This window comes from Ischnura elegans, chromosome 13, assembly GCF_921293095.1.
Source record: "Ischnura elegans chromosome 13, ioIscEleg1.1, whole genome shotgun sequence".
NCBI lineage: Eukaryota > Metazoa > Arthropoda > Insecta > Odonata > Coenagrionidae > Ischnura > Ischnura elegans.
The window spans coordinates 6,063,325-6,088,787 of record NC_060258.1 but is presented as its reverse complement, the minus strand read 5'-3'; the positions used below and the strand labels follow the sequence as shown (position 1 = coordinate 6,088,787).

The following is a 25,463-nucleotide window of genomic DNA, read 5'->3' as shown; positions in this document are numbered from 1 at the left end:
GCGGGAATTTCACGGAATCTTCAGGAAGGAATTGCTGACTTTGTAGGAAAAATCATGATTATTATCACAACATATTCACTTCGGATGTAGCATGCAATAGTAACTGAATGATGCCCTACATGATTTAGTCGGCTTACATGTGATTGGCACATTAAATGCTATCGATTTTCTTTACAATGATGCTTCCTTCATTTTGTTTTTTCCTAGATAATTACGATATCTGTTGATGTATAATGATGCTTGTGCCTTTATGATCAAAATCACTTTTGTAAATGCTTAGTTTATTTTCTGTTTTTAAGTTCATTTGTTGTTTTGTTTATTTGTGAGCATGTTTGTTTTTATTTTTATTTCTTTGTTTGAGACGATGCTATGGTGATAAAAGATAAATAATAAATTGTTAATGAGAGAGCCATCTTGAAGTGGGTGTAAATAAAGTGTATTGAGAATTAAACAGAGTGTCTAGTGATATATACATGAATATAATCGCTGTGATACGTTAATAATTTGTTTATTAATATCTCAGATTGCTGTGGGAGATGGCCTGCCCACTACCAGACCAGTGTGCTTGAAGAAACTTACGGAATGCAGTGTTTTCAAAAAGATTTTATCATCATCACACGCAGTTCTGACAGAAAGTTTGCCGAGTAGTTGCTGCAGGGTGAGTACTTTTCCTTTTTTCTTATTTGATGACTGACGTGGTGTAAGCATGGCAGAGTTAAGGGTGACACTCTTCGGTTTTTGTCGACAACAGGAGGAATCTTGAAAGATAAATTTTGCGGACTGAAATATTTGTTGTATAAAGTTGTGAGGATTAACTCTATATCGTAATAGATTAAAGTCTTGGTGACACAATTGGAGAAATATAATGTTGTAGTACTACCGGAGGCCATTAATTGGAATGCTAACTAAAAAGGCGCTTCGATTAACGGTCAAAAGATAATTTAGTATACCTTTTGGTAATCTACAATATTAGGGCACATGAAAGGTCCTCGTCCATGGTCTACGGAAAAAATGTAACAAGTCCAACTTCTAATAAACAGTTTTTCCTTATCTTTAAGCACTTGGCAGGATGCTATTTATGTTGCAGTTGATTTTTCAGTGCCAAAGACTGAAGACATTTCGTCATCTGGTAAAACTTAGTGTTTAATAGACAATGATATTCAGGAAAGTATGGGATTCGAATTCACCCTTTATCAACTTAGCAAGGCAATGCACACACATGACTCTTCCATACTCTATTTTTTTTAGAACAAAGAAACCTCTAACCATATGCTGCTAAATAATGAAATGTGAGGGACCTTGAAAATAGTTTGTTGATCGGCTGTCAATTTTAGTTCCAAGTGAATGTAAACATATTATATTTCTTTTTTCTGTGTAAGAAAAGTTTAGAGGGCAATGCATAATTGTTGCATGATTGGTTTTGCAAGTTTTAAGGATATGAATATCAGGGTTGTTTAAAAAAATATTTTCATTAAATAATTTTGTTTTGAGGTTTCTTTGAGGTTTTGTTTAAGGTTTGAGGTTTAAGGTTTCTTTTTGAGGTTTGAGACCTTGAGGTTTCTTTTTTCTTAAATAATGTTCTTGGTGCAACGGTAAAGGCCTGTTTACATGGTACTTACCTGTACTAGTTAATGTCTTCATGTAGGAATGCATAAATGGACACGAAAATGCACAGTTTGACCACCCAAGTCGTATAAATGCACGAAGAAAAAATTGAACTTGTTCTTATATGGTTCATAAATGTGTACTTGTTCCATTCTGGTCTACTATAATCGCCCACACATTATCTTGTTCAAGTGTATGCATGGTGTGCACGGGCCAGAAAAGAATGGTGGTTATTTTTTTGCTCATGATTGCTGTGTTATTGTTTTTTTTCAGTTATAAGGGTTATTTGAAAAAAATCATGATGAATAAAATATTTTTAGCGCAGAAGATTATTTTGTGTGTCGTTTTTGCAACTGTATTAAGTAGGTAATTAACGGTATTACTCCCACTCATCTCTATGGTTTGGTTGAAGAATAGTGGAAACTATGCCATTGGTTATGAAAACTCTAAAATTTTCTATCCTGGATATAGTGTATCACAACTGTTTAAAAAAAGGGTTGTTTACATGCAGACATACTAAAATTGTAATGATAGAACTCACAATGCTGGTTTAAGTTATATCTATGGTAATCTGGATAGTTGAAGTTGATGTAAATATAATAAACGTGATTATGATGTCACAAATTAGCAACTTGCATACAAATGGAACTAGTACATGAAGGTATGTCGGATATATTTTGTTAATTTGGTAATAGAATTTTAATTTCATTTGTTAGAATTCAATATTGGACATTTTTTACTACGTAAAATAAGTTTTTAGTGCTTGACCACTTTTAATTTTTTATGCTCTAATCAATTCACATGCATAATAGAAATTAGAAAATAAATTTCTGTAAGCCAGCAAGTATGTTTTTCATAATGATGTAAGCCTCAGAGATAATCTTTAAACATAAAGAAGACATCAAGAATGAAAGAAGTATATCGAAAGCATATGCTATGTCAATGGTTTCTATGGTAAGACTTGGGCTTAAATAAAATATGTTAAGTGATATTGATAGTTTATAACTCTTTACTCAGAAAGTCCTGATTTTATAATTGACTGCAGGAATAAAAAATTTTTCTTTTCATTCACTTAAATGTGAAAATGACAACCTTCATCAACATTATGGTTAAGAATATAATTACAATTAAATTAAGGGAATAAAACCACATCTTTATGACGTCTAATACTCTAATCCAAATGCATAATATATTTTTTTGTGAAAGGGCCCACTTTAAGGCCTTTGAGGGCTCAGAGTTCGTTGCATTGCCTGAATTAGAATCAAGTTTACCTAGTTTCTTCCTGCCAAATTTAATTTCATTTGGTTCGGTCGTTTTCAAGCCATTTTGCAACAGATGGACAAAACTCAATATTAAGTTAACCGTGTATATAGAATATTTAATAATCCTGATTCATCAAGATTAGGAGCATCTCTTCCTTTTTTACTTTGATGGAGGTGAGTTGCTTATCACAGGTACTTTCTCTGAAAGGAAATGAGGCGGCTGGTGACGAGTTGGATTTTTCTTCAGAGACAAGGGACTGCGTGGGGGCTGTGAAGTGCCTTCATTCACATCTGCATTCAAAATGTGGTTGGAGGCACTTCACAGCTCACATGCTTTGTCCTTACAACTGTGACACACATTCCTGTACCAGACTGTAATCTACTGAGAGCCAATGTGTTGGTTAGTTTCTTTCTCATCTATTGTGAAACTTGAGATAAAAAACCTCCAGATGCACTAAGTTCTTGGTGAAAGAAAGGAAGTGTGTTCGCCTAATGGAAATATTTCTGCGGGAAGTCACTGTCAATTGTGCGAACTTCAGGGGTATGACTTGTATGATATGAGGCAAAAAGCATAACCGTAATTATTTTAATTTAAGCCACTCTAAGTTTTAAATCACTAAAACACTGCTTACCTCCTAGGAGAAATTCTTGTATCTAATGTAGTAGGCCAATGGTAAACAATCTCAATTCTATTTTAAAGGCAATAGTATTTGGTAAAACATGGCTGGAATCAAAGATTGCTCTGTAAATGTTCCAGCAATCTTCATGCTTTATATCAGCTAAAGCACTAACTCTAAACCTACTATCACCTCTTAATTAGAATGGGAAAAGTGAAGGAGAACACAATCCAATGTATTAATGAAGTAAATGGTTCTACTAAAGATAATAATTACCTGAATTTTTTCATCACTGTGCATTAGCAACTTTGCTCTAAAATCTAAAATAGCCCCAGAAAAGTCATCTTGTGGTGCACAGGATATAAATTATATTGTTATGCATTAAAAACACCTCACTTATCATGAAATGTGCTAGTATGACTAGTGCTCTTTAAGGAACATGTTTATAGTTAGGTGAGGGGTACCTGAAATAGAATCGAAAATATTATGGGAAGAATTTTTTTCATTTGCATGGTCTGATTTACTCACGAGAAGGCAAAAAATTAAAATGAGAATACAGACTTAGTTGTAAATGTTTCACTTTTTGCTATGAAATTTGAAGACTAATTCATGATAGAGTTTTTGAAATTCCTTTCATCCACAGCTCAAATCCACACTCAGATATTTGGGAGATTACTTTACTCGGTTGCAAATACTTTGGATACTGTTTGTTAGATAACTTGTATGTTTACTCAGTGTGGCCCGATGGTGTGCCATCTATGGCGTGAATGCATCCAGTGCTACATTGAGGCAGCTTTCAGACAAAACAACTTTTCACCGGCCATCATTCACAGCATGATATGCTCAGTGGTATGAAATGATGACATGCTCAGTTCCAGTTTAGATTGACCAAATGCTTAAGTCTGCTCCTGAATCATTGAACTTAAGCCAAATGAGTTAGGCTTAATGTTTCAACATTCTTTCTGTAGCAGGCATTGGGGTTTATTTTTGGCCTCTCTGTTTATGCCTCAGCATGCCTAATGTTAAAGGCGATTCCATGGGTGATGGTGTGATCAGCAACAGCACTTGATATCTTTACCTAAAAAAATTTAAGGTTAAGGTTGACTGATTCTCTCTTTTATAACCTCTTACCAGCTGCATTGAAGACATAATGCATTGCATAACAGTACCAATAAGTATTCAATTGAGCCATTGGTTCTTAAACTAGCAGACATTTGCATCGTTAAAGCATCATCTTCATTTTTCATGGTTTTTAAAATTTGTCACTCTCAAACAGCTGGGAATAATTTTAGCGTCCTTGCATCCAAACTGAGTCATTGGAATGAAAAATAAGGGATATAAAGGCACACAAACTTGGGAAACATGAATTTAAGTGCAATAATTATAATGAGAATAAACTAACACGTAATAAATGAAGCACTATGGAACAGAGGATTTTTATGACCCATCACAGCTGTGTACTGTCTCTCATGCTTCTGGTGGCAATGAAATTGATTGCTTCGTTCAGGCAAAAGAGCTCCTCAGAATTGGTTTTCTTGTTTTGTTGTACACTTTGAATTAAATTTATCACATTGGTATACACAATATAATCTTGAATTCTTTGAATGAGGACCTTTTTCCTAGTGACCTTTGGTCATTAACCTTGTCGTTTGATATCCACTCATTGTATTGGAAGGTTTCCCACTTCTTCATTTTTGAATTGTTCGTAATGGATAAGCAAGATATAATAACATGAATCATAATAAGATAACAGTGTCTCTATGGGTTTCCATTACTATGTTTGGCAGTGTCTTTTACTGTTGTGAATTTATTTGATCTAAATGTGTATAATAACGTTTATTTTTTCAGGGTTTGTTGGCCTACTGCTATTAAAATACAAGCCGTGGACATTTAATGATACCCTTCCTGGGAAGTGATGCACAGCTGTTGATGTTCATATTTTACATTGCAACTAGTGGGAGATTGATCTCAGACATCATCCCAAATTTTATGCAAATTATTTGTTGACTAAAAAGCAGATAGTTCTGTTTGATTTGTCTGTAGTGTTTATGAATTTGTATTGGGATATCATGAAACAATGTAAATCACCATTATACTCCAAAACTGATAATGTGGTAGTGCTTCTGGGAAGACTTCCTGAATGGATCAGTGAACAAAAAATGGTGAAAGTGTTGATAAAATCTCAGGAATGTGTAATTACCTCTCTACCATCTTCTATAACATGGAAGGAGTATCGATTTATGAACAGCTTTTGTGGGAAAAACTTGTTGCCGTCACAAAACCAAGATTTGGTCAATGGCCAGAGGTTAACTCACTCTACTGGTGGGAACGTGACAGTGAATTTCATGGCCAAGTTACCTGATGACATAAATTATTGTTGTAAAGTAATAGGGGCTTGCATTTACCCTTTCTTTGGATTTGATTTGTCTCATCATGCAATCGACTTACTGAACAATGAGGCCTTCCAGTGTCTTAGAAAAGTAAAGGAGAATATGGATTTTGTGCTTAGTATGGCCATCACTGAAGCTCAGTGTTCTGATGTAGAGTGCAAAGAATGTTCATTGCTGATGGATGCACCCTGGCTAGCAGCATCAAATCCTGGAGGCAGCCTGGTAAGTTTTTGAGAGCACCAGGGAAAAGGTGGGAGTGAAGTTAAGTGAAATACATTTGGTTAAGTTATTAAAGAGTGAGGAGACATAATTTTGTTCTGGTAATGGTCCAATGAGTAATAGGAAAGCAGAATGTGGTAAAGACTTTTGTGGTCTGGGATGCATGGGTTGCAGATAGAAAGTTAAGGGGAAGTGTGTGCATTGTGGCCATGCTGATTGCATGTTTTCAAAACCTTCTTTAACTGCTTTTAATTTTACCGCAAGAGACTCCATTTTGTTAACAGATTTTAGTGCTGAGAAGTCATCTGAGAAGGGAGGAATCATTTTGATGGCAGTCAATAGTGCGTAGTATTGGGGAAATATTAATATTCTGTATTGCTAGCCTATTAAGTGTTCAGGGAGTGTCGTGTTCTCCAATATGTATCCTGTTACCTGGTCGGTGGGAAAAGTTGGTTTGCTAAAATAGTGTTAAATCTCTTTCTCTCTCCCAATGTTGAAATTTCCTTTGCTGCTTGGTAATTCATGGAAGAGGCTCAGGTATTCAGCCAAAATGACCCTTCTCTGCTTCACGTCTCTCTTTTCCAGCAGTTATTTGGGTAGAATTCTTAATTAACCAAAGAATAAAATGTTAGCTGAAGAGTACACCTTAATAACCATACCTCTGTACGTGTACTATTGTCACCCTGAAATATCCTCACCAACGCCTCGTGACAGTGTTTTCTAGGTCTTTGTCCTTAAATGCAGTTGAAGTGGAGTGGCTTAGAAATGCATGCTTGGTCCTTCAATCTAACATAATCTTTTGTAGTATTAGAGGTAAGATTTCAATAATCCTGTTTCATTATATCTAGGTGTGCTCCTAATTTGTTGACTTTGAAGAGGGTGAGTTTTTTATCTCCATTACTTTCTCTGCAGAGTATCAAAGAAGAGGAGACAGGTGATGACAATTTACGGTCTTCTACTGACTCACAGGACTGCTTGCAAAGTGCAAATGAAGGCACTTCACAGCTCCCATGTGCATTCCAAACTACTGAAATATACATTCCTGTGTCAGACTGCCAAGAAACGAGACCAGATGCTTTGGTAAGTTTTATTCTCACCTGCAGTAACATCTGAGTTTTACGACCTTGTGTTGTGTAAATTTCTCATCTGTATATCTCTCATATATGGGTTATTCACACTTAATTCATTCATTATTGTAAGAAAGCTCAAATTTACACATAGCATGGAATGAAGTTTTGTGTTTCAAGAGGCAGGAGTAAAACTGTGATGGAAGATGGATATCATTATATTAATTATATCTATTGTCACTTGTAAGAAGTAGCATAGAATACTTAAGGATTTGGTGGATTTTGCCCACCGTAATATAAACCTCATTTTACAGATCTAAGTACATATTGGATCAACTCGTAAGATAAATCATAGAAAACTTAAGCATTTGGTGGAATATGCTATCAGAAATTTTAACTTCATTTTACAGATCTATTGGCAGCTTGGATCAAACAGTAATTAATATTCAGTATGTGTTTTTAATGCCTAAATACCGAAAAATTCACTGGTTAGAGCCTGAATTGAATATTTTGCTTTGTTATGGAATTCTAATAAAAAACTCTTCTTAAAATAATTGGAAACTTTTGGGTTTTTACTTTACTTTGTGGTAGAATTACTTAGACTCTGGACTTCACTAGGAATCCATAAACAGTTATTTTCTTCACATATAAACATTATTGTTGTCAATTACATAGTAACCTGAGAACATATTTACTTTACTCTAACACAAAGTTTTTTTTTTTTTTTTTTTTTTAAACATCAGTAGTCTTATTTCATTAACAATTTCCATTATCTCACTATAAGTCAGTGATACCTCATCTGTCTCACATCGCATAGCATAGTTCTTGTATCTTGAAGGCGTTCTTAAGTTTACTCTGGGTCTTAAATTTCGTGTGGTTGAATCTCTTTCTTCATCTCTTACTTCTGGTTCATTTCTTTCTTTATTTCTTGTTTCTTCCCTTTCATTATTTTTTCTCATATCTTCATCTATATCTTCTTCACTCTCTCTAGATTCTTCTAAATTCTTTTCTTTACTTTCCTCTACTTCTTCTTTTTCCTTGTCTAGATTTTCTATACTATTACAAATTCTAACTCTCCCAACATCTTGCTGATTTTCACATATATGGCTTTTATTTTTAGTTGCAGATTTTTCAAAAATAACATCCCTAGAGACAAAAACTTGCCTTTTTTCTGGATCCCACAATCGGTATGCATTTCTGGCATATCCAATGAAAATACATTCTCTTGATCGATTGTCCATTTTCTTCAAAGGCTTCAAAACTTTTGCATAGGCTTTGCAACCAAATATCTGAACCCCTTTCAGATTCGGTTTATATCCAAACCACAGTTCCACTGGTGTTCTGTCCACAGTAGTGCTCGGGCATCTATTTGTAATGTATGCTGCGGTTAAAATGGCATCTCCCCACATTTCCTTGGGTAGGTTTGCATCAAATATTAATGATCTAGCTTTTTCAAGAAGTGTACGATTCATTCTTTCTGCTTTACCATTTAATTGAGGAGTGTAAGGCACTGTATACTCTAGCACAATACCCTTGTTCTTACACCATGACTGTAACTCTAAAGCACAGTACTCTCTTCCATTGTCACATCGTATCACGCTAACCTTTTTGTTAAATTGATTCTCAACAGAGTTCACAAACTGCTTCAGACATTCAGACACTTCACTCTTATATCTAATAAGAAATACTGTACAAAAATGTGAAAAATCATCTATCATAGTAACAAAATATCTTTTACGATCATGAGTCTCAATCTCAAATGGTCCGCATACATCAGTGTGAATTATTTGTATTATTCTAGTTGCTCTCATTCTTTCTGTTTTAAAAGGAAATCTGGTTTGTTTAGCATTCACACAAACAGCACAAAAATTATTTTCGTCTATATTAGCAATTTCTTTTGGCACACCATCACATAATGATGCTATTTTTTTAAGACTTTTAAAATTTAAATGGCCCATTTTTCTGTGCCAATCCATACCTACATTAACTGTCTGTGTTAACATGGCTTCATCAGTTCCATTGAGATCAACTACAAACATTCCATTTGCTCTTTTCTTACCTTCTATTACAATATTTTGTTTTGGCATAGGTATTTCACCAGTTAATATTTGAACACTATCCTTAGTAAATAATACGGTTCCATTATTCTCTGTGATTTCAGAAACAGACATTAAATTTTTAGTAAGTTCCGGTACACACAACACCTCTTTTAATTTACATTTATTTAGATCTAGAGTTCCTACTCCTTTGACTGTCATAGTTGAATCTTTTTTAGCAACCTTTACATTTTCATTGCACTTACGCAAATTTTTAACCATTTCGATGGAATTTACCATGTGTTTCGTTGCGCCACTATCGATCACAAATTCAAAGATATTATTATGATTAAGGTTAGCCTCAGAATCCGCAAAAAAATGCTAATTTATCTTTTCTTGAGTCCCTGTCTCTATACCTTTTTTCATTATTCTGACCCTTATTTTTAAAAAACAATTTTTTTCGTCATGATTTGTTTTCTTACATATTTTGCAAGATTTTTCTCGAAAGAAACAGTCCTTTTCATTATGATTTGTGCGTTTGCATATTGTACACCCTCTTTTAGGACATCTGGATTTTACATTACCTTTTGGGTTTTTACTTTACTTTGTGGTAGAATTACTTAGACTCTGCACTTTGCATAAAAAACACACTGTATCTATTTTATAATTAATTTTACCGTTTTTGTAATTTGCCGCGAATGATACCACATCTGTTTCGTTTTCCGTCTTCAGCTTCGACTCTTCTATTTGAAGACGTGCGCAAAGGTCCTCAATTGTTTTATCTGGTCCTCTCACGGAATCCCATGCGCTCGAGAAATGCCGGAAATTGTCTGGCAGGATGGACATCATCTTCGTCATTATCATGAGATCGTCGACGGGTTGTTTTAGTCCGTTCAGTCTATAAGCAATGTTTTGCAGATTGCTCATGTTTGTCATGACGTCCTTCGAACTGTCATATTTGTATGCGTAAAATTCTTGTAGGAGTTGACATATCTGAGTCTCTGTGTCCTTTTCGTATATTAATTTAAGTTTCTGGAACATTTCTTTAGCTGTTTTACAGGTCATTATATGGTGGACCACGGATCTATCTATTGTTGAGACTATCCAATATTGGGCCTTGGCGTCTTTCATGTTCCATCTCCGCGTCTCTTCTTGATTCATATCTTTTTTCTCCTTTAAATCTTCACCTTCAATTACTTCTATCATTTCCTTGGCTCGGAACAGGATTTTAATTTGGAAAGACCACATAGAGTAAGTTGTTGTGTCCTTCAATTTTTGTATGTGCGTAGTATCTTCGCTTGACATCGCCATCTCTTTTTTCCGTTTTTTTTTTCCTTCTTTTATTCTTCAAATTTTCCTTTATTTTTACTGCAATTCTTGCCGCGAGCCCATAACCTTTTGGGTTTTTTTACTTTACTTTGTGGTAGAATTACTTAGACTCTGCACTTCACTAGGAATCCATAAACATTTATTTACTTCACATATATAAACATTATTGTTGTCAATCACATAGTAACCTGAGAACATATTTACTTTACCCTAACAGTAGCTATTAGAATATCTTATGGGTGTGGTGTAAAAGGAAGGATGTTGTCCATTTCTAGCTGCAGTTTTTCCCCATCATTGTGGCAGAGCTTGAATACTGGTATGTGGTGAGGTTTTGCATGAATGAAGCCATTTTTCAATGCATTCTTATGAGTGCAACTGCTGATCTGTCAAACCATGTAATATTGAATGCAAAAAATAATAATCAGATGATTCAATGTCTGAGGAATTAGTTGGGTGCGTTCAGCCTTTGCATTTGAGTGTTTTCAGTTCGGTTTTAATGTTTAATGCTCTAGGCTTTGTAATGTGAGGTTGAGCATTTCATGCTGTGGAATTACTGTTGAATCATTGGGAACACAATTTCCTTGCTTGACACTAAATTCCCAATGCATGCAATTCCTTGGAAATGGCTTGGTGGGCAACTTCAAATACAAAGCAGTCTCTTCTTGAGTATGGCATTGATCTTCATTGAGCAATGCCTCCAATTGATTTTCTCTGGAGGTTTTTGGCCTTTCTTCACATAGACCATTGTCATCATTGAAATGATTGTCTTTGAAGCAATGATACCAATCCTGTAACAGTGTTTCTGTTATAGCAGTCTCTCGGTTAATTTTTAAAAACTTTATTATGCTCTTCTCTCAACACTAAGTATCTAATGGCGTGACGTATTCATCATGGTTGTTGAGCAGTTTGTTTAACTAATGTCTGAGCTTGAGTCATGATGATTCTGGTATTTCAAAATTGAGCAACAATCAGTGCTATAGCCATCTATTGACAGGCAGTAAGAACTTTTTTTTTCGAGCATAATACATAATTGCTGTGTGATTGGTTTAGCATGTTTTAAGGATAATAATAACAGGGTAATTTAAAAAACCGTTTCATGAAATAGTTTTGGAAGAGAAGATGATTTTGAGATCTGTTTTCTTTCTGCATAGATATTGTACCCTGTAATCTCTTCCAGAGTTTATATTTGAGTATTAACAAGAGGTAAGAGAACATATACATTGAAAAGAGAACACATAACAAATACATTGAAAACATGCTCCACTTGTTTTTTTCCATGATTCTACTGTTGAGAAAAGAATAAATAGTGATTTTGGCCTTTTAACATATACTACTACAAAAATGATAATTGCAGAAGCAAATTGAGTGCAAGAATAAGAAACTTGATTAATTCGTTCTCGTAACTGCAAAAAATTGAATCTTCAATCTCAATTTTGATTTCTCATGATTTGAAAAAACGGGAAAATGATACATCTGAATAATCTCCATTCTCTGTCCTGTATTTTGCTGTGAAGGGGCAGCTTCCATGGCCCCTTAGATATTTAGAAAAGACACTGGGTGTACTTGGAATATCAGAAATCTTCCTGTTAATTTTTTTTTCAGTTTGCGCTGTAGCTTTTCAGTATTTGATTAACAGGCATGCACAGACCAGACTATTTTGATATGATAACAGAGGCAATATGTGTAACATTCTTCTTCTAAATGCTTTGAGTATCCCATATATGTGTGTTTGAAGAGATAAAGGTTTATCCCTGTTACTTTTTCTGCAGAGTTTTGAAGGAGGAGGGGCAGATGATGAGGAGTCAGAGCCTTGTGTGGAGACTAAGGACTGCATTCAAGATATCATTGAAAACACTTCAGAGTTTGCATCCTCAGCCCAAATGACTGAAGTATACATTCCTGTGCAAGACTGCTTATTGCCCAGGGATGATAATTTGGTAAGTTATATTCTCATTCATAGTGAAAACTGAGTCTAATCACCTTCAGTTTTACAAATTTCTCGAGGGTGTGTCTGTTATAAATTTAAGAATTTTGGTGGGAAGTCACTGGCATAATGAAACCTTCAGATGTAGTTCTTTCTAGTAGTGACACATGAGGCAGGAAGTGGAACCTCACAAATGTTTTTTCATGCAGGTCAATAGCAGTTGTACAGCATTGATAATCTGTTGACAGAAATGTCTCCTATCCCGTAGAGTATAATTTTGGATACCCTTGTCAAATCTCTGTTCAAGCCATTAGTGGTGGCTATAACAAGGCTGCCACATGATTGCCCTCTATTTGTTCAAGCCATCGCCCTCCATTGCTTCAACGGAGGAACCAGCATAAAATATTGTGGATCCTTTTTATAAGCCTAGGTGAAGAAATGATGCAGACAATTCAATGTACTGTGGAACCTCGATATGTCGTTCCCACCGTTGTGCCCTTGCTGTAAGTGGCCAATACTCTCATTCTAAGCATGTGATGTTGGTGGCGTAGATCTCCCCTCCCTAGTTGAGCGTTTAAATGCTGGAGTTTGATATGTGAGTCGCAAGAATCTCACGAGTATTTTGGCCAGCTGCAATGGTCTCACATAACACAGGAGTTTTCATTATCGATTGAGGGAATTATTGTTTTGCCTTTATTGATTGATGCCCATTATTCTCTTCTAGTGTTTTTGAGGAGATAATTTGTTTATCACTGTGGCTTTGTCTGCAGAGTTTTGAAGGAGGAGGGGCAGTTGATGACAATTTGGGGCCTTGTGTGGAGACTACGGACTGCATTCAAGACGAGATTGAAAACAATTCACAGCCCACATGCTCAGCCCAAACCACTGAAATATACATCCCTGTGCCAGATTGCCTTCTACCCAGGGATGACAAGTTGGTAAGTTTTATTCTTATACTCAGTGAAACCTTAAGTGAACCACCTTCAGTTGTAGAAAGTTCTTGGTTGCTTGAAGAAAGAGGGCTTGTCTGTCGTGAATATAAGTATTTTTATGGGAAGTCGCTCACCATTATGCAACCTTCAGTTGTTGGACTGGTCCAGTTGTAATCTATGAGGCAAAAAGCCATACCACACAAATCCTTATTCATGCAAGTCAATATTAGTTGTACATCACTTCTAATCTGTTGAAAAAAGTGCCTCTTATCCTGCGGAGTAGCCATTGGTAGTGGCTAAAACTATACTGTCTCATGATTGCCCTCGTATTTGTTCCAGTTATCTTCCTCCTTTAATTCTACTACGGAATTAGCATAAATTTTTTTGACACCTCTTTATAAGCCTGGGTAAAGAAAAGATGAAAAATTCAATGTGCACTGGAACCTCGACCTATCGTTCCCACTGTTATGCCCCTACTGTAAGTCACCATAACTCTCATTCAATGTGCTCTTGGTCATCTAGCTCCCTCTCCCTATTTGGACATTTATATTCTAGACTTTGATCTGTGAGCTGCAAGAATCTCACGAGTATTTTGCCCATCTGGAGTGGTGCCAATTAAAAGAGGAGTTTTCATTATCAAATGAGGTTATTAATATTTTGCTTTTATTGAGTGATGCCCATTATCCTTTTCTAGTTTCATATAAAAGATGAGAACGAAGATCACCTCAGCGAGGAGAATAATCCCATGCTGTACACGACCGATCCAGCTGGAAGTGATGCCTCTGACCCATTGGCCACTGATGACCTGGTGAGTGTACTTTTGCCAAATGTAATTTAATTTACCTATGGCACATTGCCATTCCTTTATAGATTATTCCCAACACCCCTAAGCAGGAACCTACACCATTTTCCTCGCCTTTGCCAACAACAGTCATGAACCACTACAGAAGAAGTTTCATCTTTGAATCATTAAAATAAAATGTAATGAACTGATTTGGTGTATTTTGCCAAACTGACCACTCGACTTTGCTCTCTGTGCAAGTAAGCTCTCTGTCATCTCGACACTGAGCAGTCATTTGTTATGTGATCACACAAACACAGTTTCACTTCCGTTTACCATGGAGTGGAAGGGGGGATGTTAGGAATTGAGAGTTAAACTGAGTACTTTTGACTTAGGTACAGTGAAACAGATTGACCGTGACATCATGATGTAGCTGCTAGCCAAATTCAACTACATAACTTGCATTCCTTATGAGGGATTGATGTTCATAGGAATCAAAATGTTGCAGATTTGGATTTTGTGATGAAAGTGAAGAGGAATTTATAGTGTAGGCTAGGGATTCAACCTTCTTTGCCATTTTTGAATGGGGTGTTTGACGTTTGCAATGCAAGTTGATTGCCAAAAGATATAAATTTTTAGAGATGTGGACTGATTTTTATATACTCTGACTGAATTTTCTGCTGCTGTTGTTCATAGTCTTGAAACCCTTCCACTTTTAATGAAAGATCAAGATTTTGCTTATTCTTAGATTTTTATCTATTTTTTCAGAAGTCAGTGCTCTTGGCCTTGTTCCCTTTTGGAAATTAATTTTAATGATCGGGGAGGTTCACAACTTAAAAAGCTATTAATTTCCCAGATTTTCCCAATAAAGTTGTTTCTCCTTCGTACTATGTCTATTATTAGATTATATGGCAAGGTTTAAGGCCTTTATTGGTGGAATCACAACGGTTCATTAAGTTAATCTGTTTTCTACAAAGAAGCCAAAATCATTCATCAGGAATAATTTATTTTCTGCAGAGACCATGTAATTCCAGCTTTGTTCATGATCACTTTTTATTTGTATACCAATTGATTAAAATGGGTATCCATCGTTGTCCCTCTTTCCAATAGAGTGATCCGGTAAGATACAAGTGCTCTTATGTTAAAGAAGATTTGACTAGCGATGATGAAGGACATATACTCAATGATTGCACTGATGGTGTCTCAAGCAAACTGATACATCAAGACTCTTTTGATCAGGTAATACTATTAATGAACTTTATTTTGTACTGCATCAACATCATAATTTAACAAAACTAAAATTGGTTTCATACAGCCCTCAATTCCGGTCTAACATCTGCTTATCTTTTCATGCATATGGTCTTCTTTTTTTATATCCTTGATAACCTGGCCTGTGAAAAACATGCAGAGCCATTCCTTTCCCTTCTTCCTGTCCACCTCTCCTTTTCTTTGTATGTCAATTGTCTTTGAGGACATCATATCTCATTATGTGGGCGATAAAGTTAAGGTTGTCAGAAGACTTCTTTTCTCCCATTCTGCTACATACTTCCTTGCTACTTTACCAATTTCTTTATGGTCAACGAGCAACACATTCCAAAGCTTCCACTCTGAACTTTTCTGCAGCTGTAAATTTTGAAGCCTTTCTAACATTTCCACTCTGATTCTGATTACTTTTTCATGGGAGATTAGGGGAATCATATTCCTAAAAGTTTTTATTTCTAACTAAAATAGAGATATGTCCAGGGCTCCCACACAACCTTGAAAACCGTGAATAAGCTGTGAATTTTGTCATAAAACATGAAAAAATCTCTCACACTTCATTGTACAACTAGGATTGACAGATCAAAAGAAAAATTGATATGTTGATTATATTTCAAGGTCAGTAATGCATTTATCTGCACACGTACATTCGAAGCACAAGTATTGGTCCATGTGCCATGACGACACATTGGCCATAATCCTGCACCAAATCTGGGAGACCCTGGTGAAATTCCAGACACTTCTTAACTTCCCTGCTCCCTCCATTTTCCAACTCACAACTTTAAGACAGCATTGAATTTAGCTAATGATAGGTAATTTTATGAGACATTTGCATCTGCAGTATCTGTTGTGTTAGTTAAATTTTTAGTAAATTTGAGGCTTGTGATTGTTACTTGATCAATATTTCTGCCTAAAATGGCTTATAGTCACACCATGAATTCGACAATATTTAGATCGTGGATGCCAAAAATACTGTTAATTTTATAATTTAGTTAGAGTGGGAACCCTATGTGTTGTTCTTGAAAAAAATCTTTCATGGTACTGAACAGATTGGGGGCATACAGCCACGGTGATTGCTCATCATTGCTCACTGAACCAGTGAGGGCTCTGACGTCAGGGCACTTCCCACGTTAGTGAGCACAGATATGTGTACCTTGCTCACTTTTGATCACCACAAAGCAATAGGAAGAATCATCATCACTAGTCAACAATCCTAACATTGGTTTGATGCAGATCTCTTATCTGCTAGACATTTTTAGGTGACATATTCCTTCTACTATACATCCTTAATGACCTGCCCTATGAAATTCATTCAAGGCCATTCCTTACCCTTCTTCCCTTCCACCAGTCCTTCTACTGTTGATGTCATCAGGCCATTGCGTCTCATAATGTTGCCAACTAAGTAGTTCCATCTTCTGCTAATGGTTTTTAGAAGACCTCTTTTCTCCCACTCTTCGTAGCACTTCCTCGTTACATTCACATTCGATCCATTTTATCTTCATCATTTATTGGTAGCACCACATTTCCAATGCTTCCACAGTTGACTTTTCTGCTGTTGTCAACGCCCACGCTTCACTCCATTGAGAAACTTGATCCATATGGAAGGGAAATAAGTGAAATTCATTCTACCTAATGTAGCATTCTGTACTCGCACACTTGTTGTTATAACTTGGTCCTCTCATTGTTCAACAATTCTTTTTTAATGCTATAATAAACTGTTATTTCTGCATTGTAAGGTGGCTAACCGTCATTTCCATCCGAATCATCAGCGTATTTTACTCGTGGGCGAACCCCAACACCCATCTGGGATTTCAAAATTTTACAAGTGATGGTGATGTTATGAACATTTGATCACCGAATACAGTGTGACAGAATACCCCCAATGATTTGAATCATGTTTCCCTGGTGAAAAAGTTCAAAATGAGCAAAGTCATTGGTGGTGAATAAAAAATTGGGTTGTGCTGGTTGCAGTTGGTTGCATAAATCAGGTGATGATGCAATTTCTAGCCATATTTGCCAAACAGAACTTGTTCCCAAAAAATAATTTATATAAGGCACACTCTTACTATAGCAGATTTGGATGTGGTGAGAACTGTATAGAGGAAATTATAAGGGGCACTCAGGATTTGTCCTTTACCATCTCTGAAAAGAGTATTGGATGTTGGCAAATCAGGTTGGTTGCTGGGAGAGATAAATTTTTTTCTGGGAGCTGATTTTCTGAGCAGGTCCTACTATTAGCGAAACCAAGCTTGCGATAATAATGTTCTAACCATCTTGGAGGACCATTCTATGAGGGAGAAGGATCCAACAATCAAATCGTTAGATACCTTACCACCGGACAGTCAGATTCAATAAATCATTCATTGTTACTGCATGTCGCAAATGGAACAGCATTGACTACCCGAAAAAGACTATTTGGGCTTTCAACCGAGTGGACTCCCTCCAACCTGCTGACGTTTTGGAACACGGGTCGGGTTCCAACCTCAGGGCTAACAGGATGATGATGGAACCCGACTCATTTTTCGAAACGTCGGCAGAATGGAGGGAGACCACCCAGCTGGAAGCCCGAATTGCATTTTTCGAATATATTCTCTCGGAAAGCATCAGATTTAACATTGACTAACGGCTACGTAAATCATCTTCACTGGGTGCTTCAAAAAGGAGCTACACGTAAAACTTCTTTGAGAACAGCAATGAGACAGGTAACATCATGGAAACAGTAGGAAAGATTCAACTCTTATCTCCTCTGGCTTCATCTAATTTCCTTTTTCGTTCCAGGTATGCTGTGATATTTCGTTGTAGTTTCTTGCATTTATTGATACCTAGGTTTATATTAGCTCTTTATTAGTAGGTTTTCAGTTTTTTTCACCCCCCTTCTTGTGTGGGCGTTTTCCTGCAGTGGTTTTTTTCCAAAAAGGTCCTTAGGTTTTCCCATGTTTCCTTACATCTTTTTACACTTGGTAAATGGTAACTGAGTTAACTTATAATTTTATTTGTTGACTGAAAATGGAGCTTCTCTGTCTCTTTATAAAACATCTCAGCATGTGATTTCATGAGTAACTTCAGTATTTATTAGACTGCCTAAATTTCATGTTTGACGAGGGTTTAGATGGAAGATGGAGCTTTCTTTAACAGATGAAATCAACATTTCTGTGCTCTTTCTGCTCATGTAGGCGAAGATTCTTGGTTGTCAATGAAGGATGTCATGAGACCATCATGTCTCAAAATATTGCTGATAAATTTGTTCTTCCTTCTAAGGAAGGTTTTCCTATGGCTAATTGAAATGGTAAGGTAACTTAATGGGCCATATTTTGTTAGTCAATAAATTTTTCCTTCCTTCTTCTTTGAGGTCAGAATAGCTTTTTAGGGAATTATTGATTTATGCATGCACCTGTAATTCATGTTTTTGTTGTGATCTTTTCATTTCTGGTACCAATTGGTTCAAACACTACAATTAAGTGTTTATTGTCTTTCTTTCAGAGTGGCATAAAAACAGGGTCCCCTTCTGTAAAAGCAGATCAGAGCAGTGATGATGAAGGACGAGATGCACACAATAATATCACTGATGGCACCACAAACGAACTGGTGCTCCAAGCCTCTGATCAGGTAATAATAACAATATTTTCATTGGTCTAGTGATTTGTTTGTACAAATATAGGACTTTTCAATGAGAGAGTAAGATACAAAAACTACAAATTAAGAAAGAAAAAAAAGTTTATATGAAGAAATTCGTCCATAGAATAAAAAAGTGTTTCAAAATAACTAATCAATCTTGCAATTGAAGAGGGACATAGTCTTTACTCACCTGACTTCCTGTGGAAACTTATTAAGTAACAACAGGCCCATGTACTTAGGGGCAAAAGTCAAGTTTTTGTTCTTTTAAATGTTTGGTGGAGGCTTGAAGCATTCCTATTTAATTAAAAATGTTAATTGTCATTTGTTGCATAATTATAAATATATAACTTTTTGCACAAACAAGTGCTGCATACATAAACACATAGGGGTGGGGTAATGTACTCAATTTTTGAAGTAGAGGGTGACATGGTGTGTAAGAAGGCATTTTACCTAAGAGTTGCGGTATCCTCTTTTGAATTTTGAAAATTATTTTATAATTGGGTCTGGGGCCCCAGAAGAGGATACTGAACATCGCATGCAAGTAGAATTCACCATAATAAGTTGACAATAATGGTTTTATATGTACCTACAGTTTTTCTGATAGAATCAAAAAGGCAGTAGACTTCATTTTTTCTGCCGAGCTTCTGCAGATGTTACTCCCAGGACACTCCATTATCAAGTTTTACACCCAATAAGAACAACTGAGATTTTTTTCAAAGATACATCACTTTTTAGGGAGATCAGTGAATGTGAGGTGGTTGCATACACTGTTGAGTCACATGCATTGGTAAACCTTAAAATTATCGAGATTGTTCTCTTAAAAACTAATGTTTGTGTGCTTAAAAATTATAAACATTTAATACAGTTACTATCCATTATGTTCCCCTAAAAAAAGCACCAAAAATCAAAATGCTATCAGAATAGCATGTTTACGATCATTTTTGCCTTACTTCTTGTACCAAAATAAGGGTATTATATCCACTGCACTTAAGGTTAGATAGGCAGTGGAATGAGGAAAACTTGCAGTTATTGTTCGCATGCTATAAATTCCTCCTTTATACTCCTTAGCTATTTATTGCCTTGCTCACTACAGAATTCAATTGGGAATTCAAGGTTGGTAATAAGTGCAGGCATTGCAGTAGGGTGAGCTAACGATATGGTGCACTGAAAATTGAATGTTTATCTATATTTGCAAAGACTAATAAGAATTTTCATAAGTAGCACATCTAGCGGATATAATCCACAGAGTACAAACACTTTTTGCATGTGTAGAAGATAAATTAAAGTAAAGACTCATAATGGCAACAAAATCTTGAAGCAATTCAAGTTACACCTAAGTCTCAGTCATACATTCATGCATTAGATCAAAAATATTTATTCACAAATTAGACGCGATTTTTTACTTGATATTAATCCTACATTTTCTTGATAAGATGAGTGTTTTTTTCGAGCACTATGATAGATTATTGTACAAATTAGTGCATATAAATGTCATACAAAAGCTTTTAACATGTGAATATTGCAAAAGTGAATATTATAGGGTGCTTTGTAGATATGTATCTATGTTATAAATAGGAATCGTTATTTTTTGGTTTACTCAAAGCTATTTCTAGCTTTGGCCAAGAAAGAATCTCCCCTGGAGACTGATACCACTGAGGTATGCACGAAATTCAAATTCAATTAAATTAATGATTGAAAGTGATGTTTGGGATAAATCCTGAATTTCAAATAATGTAAATATGGGCTTCTTGAGTCCAGGTATTGAAACAATTGAAAATCATTATTTTCAAAAATGGCCGAACATATTTTAACCAATGCCTCTTGCCATGTTTCATGGATAATTTAAAAATGGTGCGCTCTAAGGAAGGAGAACTTATGCAATATCATGTGTGAGTATGCGTGTGTGTGCATTGAAGCCTGAATGGAGTGTAAAGCGTTTCTCCCTTCCCCAACGATTCCCCGCTTTCCTGATTTTGTGGTTATTTCCATGTTGTGTGCGTGGCCAGTGAAAAGGTCCACACTTTTTCCAATCCCCTCCCTCGAAACAACACCTGTGAGCAGCAAATGGAGAATGACAGAATCTGCACCTTCTCCCTCTACGATATGAGAACATGTTTCAGCAACACCCCCTGCCCATGGTGAGGATTTTAAGAAGACCCGCTTCTTCCAGGGTTTCTTCCACCTGCCACAATCCCAGAATACTAACCCTCTCTAGGTTGTAAAGCCCAGACAAATATCAGTAGGAGAAGACACATTTACACGGGATTCGTATTGTGGCCGAATGCTATGCTGGAGAGCTGAAGGCATCTTGTCTGTCACATGGAGGTGAAGTAGGGAGGGAAGAGAATTGTGGAGGTTAGACCGAGAAGTGAATAGTGGTGAAGAAGAGGAAATGGAAGAACAGAAGGGTAGATTTCCTGCACCAAGAGGAATAAAGTCAACCCACCATGCCCATAATTTAATATTCTCTCAGCCCATGGTGAATGAAGATGCAGCAACTCGGACAGGAGCCAGCCAAGGAGGTCATACCCATCCATGACCGAGAGTCAATAAGTAAAACTGTTATCCCATATTACATCCACCTCCCAAGGTAAAAAGTTTAACAAAGAATTCCCCTATATCCTCCAATCAAGAATAGAAGAACTAATTGTGAAGAAGTCTTGTTGCCCTGGAAAATTTTTTCCCTTGTAGTTTTTATTCTGATGGCCCTCCTGTTTTCCCCGTGACTGAGTGTATACTTTGGTGTTTCAGACAGAATGTACTATTGGATAGTTTTTGGATTAATGTTGGTGTAGTCACTTCATTCGTTTTTGTACTCATTCCAGAGATTCACTATAAGTGAAGATTCTTGTTTCATTTTTTTATTATTTTTAGATGTCATTTGTTTTGGGTAAATTTGATTGATTTGGGTTTCATTTCACTTGCCAGTAGTGTGCTTAAAGCAAAGGTATTTGGGCAATAATTTCATGTATTTCTGTGTATTTTTCTTCATTTATTTTTTAATGGATTAATTTTTTGTGAAATTTATAATCTATGTACATAGTAAGCTCTCATTATTTTGTGCATGCCAGCAAGCCAGAAATTGTGAGAATCCGAGCCTGCAATTTTTCAAAATATCTGGGGGCACTTTTCACAATCCTAACCTGCTGGACCCTTTGTATGGCAAGATATCATTGGTTTTGGTCCAACTCCAAACATAGATTATGGGCTCCATGCAGTTAACCTTATCTATTATACTCTAGCTAGGTGACGTATGAGTATTTCTTCCACGTAGTGGGTAGTGTCACAATCTCTCATCTCTTATCTTGCAGTCCTTGAAGAAATGTATTCCTAATCATAGACAAATCTGCATTGGCTTTGAATTTTCTTGATTTGGCAAATGGCTTGTAATCTGATTGTCTTCTGTAAGCACTACTCCAACTTTCTTTCAGCCTGCCTAAAGGTTGCTTTCCTATTTCTTCTAAAACAGCTCGCAACAGCATTTAGGACTCATTCTTTGGAAGAACCGATCATTTCATGAGAATTAAATATTTCCTACAGTGAATAATGCCCTTCCACTTCATTTGAGTGCCAAAAGTACACCACATCCAGTGGTTGAGTGAAGTGGGATGAATTAGGGGGAAGAAAAATGAAGGGTATATCACAGAATTGAATTACGTTGATTATGAGTTGTGAAGTAAGATTGTCTCCAATGACCACCTTCTTCCCATATTGTTTCTTAAGAATTATAAGTGGGTAATTGGTGGCCCAGTCCTTAAACATTTAAAATGTGACAAAATTTGTGCGGGGAACTTGAGTGGAAACCCCTCATACACTAAAGAACATTAAAAGAGGTAATAAATTACTTGAGCCCACGGCTCAGAGTAGATATATCCCTACCCTGTGCTCACGGGCTCAAGTGATCTGTTTTTTGATAATGTGTACAAGTTGTACTTAACAACAAACAGTACCAGTAAATGAGTCAGGTCATGAAAAGGCCTAAATTTCCTTCAGCAACAGCCTTCATGTGAAAGATATACAATCATATCCAGTTATAGGCTACTCCGGTTGTTTTACAGATGAAAGTTTGCTAAGTGTTATAAAAAACAAACTCGTCTGTGGGTTAATTAACCAATACTGCTCTCAGTGGTGTCTTTCCAAGCCTCCTAGATTCGATCTATTGTGTACCTACTGCCTATGCCTACCAGCAAAGCACTGAACTACATCGCTTTGCCGAAGTTGAGAGCTCACAGAGAACCGAACATCATTTTCAGTATTTGGGCTCAAGTTAGCCCACAGGGCTCAAGTTGCCCGTGTGTAAATGACTGAGCTTGTTATATACTTTCTACACTGGTTTTTTAGTTTCCCAATCGATTCAAACTTGCTACCTTACAATAAACTATTTAACTTCTTATGCTATGCACATAAAAGGATATTTGGAGGAGAATAATGCTGCTGCAATGAAATTTACATAATTCAGTTTAATTTATTGATGATAGTGATGTTTGGGAGACATCCTGAATTTCAGGTATCGTTAATGATTGAACTTGATACATACATACTTTCTACACAGGTTTTTAAGTAGCCTAATTGATTAAAACTTGACAACATTGCCCTATGCATACTATTAAACTTCTTATGCTCTGTATCTACTTTCATATATCTTATTCTTCTGCTTATACTCAAAGAATACTTCTTGTAAAAGCTCATCTCCTTTGCCCAAGTTCATGGGTAACTAACTCAACATGGTGGAGATGTATTCATGTCTGCAATTACACAATAGTGTAAAACAAGAGACTTTCATATGGCAACAAAAGTAAAGAACGTTTTGCTTCAAAGCATGATATATTCTCCTCCGAGACATGAGTTAAAGTATAAAATGACAGTTCAAGTATAAAATGATACTCCTTTGTGTGGTTTAAGTTACTTCAGCCTAAGTGAGTTGTTGGAGGTGCATTCATATCACAAGACAAGTTGATTGTTTTTTTTTGTTGTTGCATGCATTTGACTTATGTTTTACTAAGTAAAATCTTTTTACCTATAAATCATATCTAATAATGGTATTGAATTAAATGAAGTGTAATATTAATAAAATTGATAGTGCTTGCTGAAACTTGGTGGTGATCATTCATTGCGGGAGTTGAAGAAATAAAAACTTGACTATTTCTTTATAGTCATTTATTGTAACGATGGACTTGCAAACCTGTTAGTGTATTTAGTGGGAATCACCCTCATCAAGTCAGATACACCATATCCAGTGACAAGTGAACTTTGGGAACTCCCGAAGTTGTGCAAAAATCAAAAGTTTTTTCTTCATTGGCAGGCATTACAAACAATTAGATAGCGTAGCTATGGGGTCACCTTTGTCCCCCATCTTAGCCGACATTTGTATCGATAATTTTCGAAAAACTTCAGGTCTCTGTTATACGTCCTTATTAAAAAAGCATAAAATGGTATCGATATGTAGACAATGTGTTTGCGAGTGACAAGGTATGTCATGCCAGCTAATGCGATTTCTGAGAGTGCTCAATTCACAGGATAAATACATGTATAAATAAATAAATACAATTTTTGGTTTGGAAGTCAAGACGGAATGTAATGGGTGTAGACCACAGACTCAATTGGATTAGGTATCCACTGCTGTTTATGATTTTTGTCATTTTGAAAGGAAGGAAAATCAGATTTATTTGCATTTGCTGTCAATCATAGAGAATACATATTTTATAATAAATATTATTTATTTACTTCTTGTTCACATTGACAATATAATATGATATGTGAGTTTATATGGTTTAAGAATTAGTTGTATTTAATCACCTGCTGGGATAGTTCCAATTCCTTATCCATTCATATTTTGATGCTTACTTTCAGCCTACTTCTACAGAGAACGGAGAGCTGATTCAGAATCAGACAATGGCCATGGAGTCTATGACGGAGGCAGTGGGTGAGTGCTCTTAAGTGCTTGAAAATGACTCTTCACAGAAAAGGCTTGTAACTAATTCTGTCTAGGCAAATGTCCCAAAACTGGATATCGGAATTCAATCAAATTTTGCAATTCACACATGAAATTTTTTCGTACTTTCATTCTACTTTCTTTTTTACTGAAACCTGTCATTTGTTCAATATTTCAATAAATTTCGCTGAAAATTTTATTTTTATGCGTGGATCGACACCAGGTCCTCTAGGTGACAACTGGAAACCTTAAGCACTAGACTAATGCTCACCCTTTGCAGAGTGGCTCTTATACATGAATACATTTGACCAGCAAATGTTTAACTGGATTTTTAGCTTATAATATTGGTTATAAATGTAACCCCATATGGAGGCTGATTCGAGGACAACTCACAATGGACTATAACACAACAAAATTTGGTTGAGTTCTTCGACCAGGTTTTTGGACACTCCACTTGTGAAGGATGTAGCATCTGAGTTTGTCATCCTTATATA

The 25,463-nt window shown here is 36.0% G+C and overlaps 1 protein-coding gene across 1 annotated transcript; it reads left to right on the top strand.

The window, feature by feature from the left end:
* The first annotated feature begins 12,353 nt into the window (after window positions 1–12,353).
* LOC124170414 lies at window positions 12,354–24,974 on the top strand. The gene is made up of 6 exons (XM_046549135.1): window positions 12,354–12,462; window positions 13,220–13,387; window positions 14,076–14,189; window positions 15,273–15,401; window positions 18,903–19,028; window positions 24,888–24,974. The coding sequence occupies exons 1-6, from the start codon at window positions 12,406–12,408 to the stop codon at window positions 24,972–24,974; spliced, it is 681 nt and encodes a 226-aa protein (XP_046405091.1). The 5' UTR covers window positions 12,354–12,405.
* Window positions 24,975–25,463: the final 489 nt, after the last annotated feature.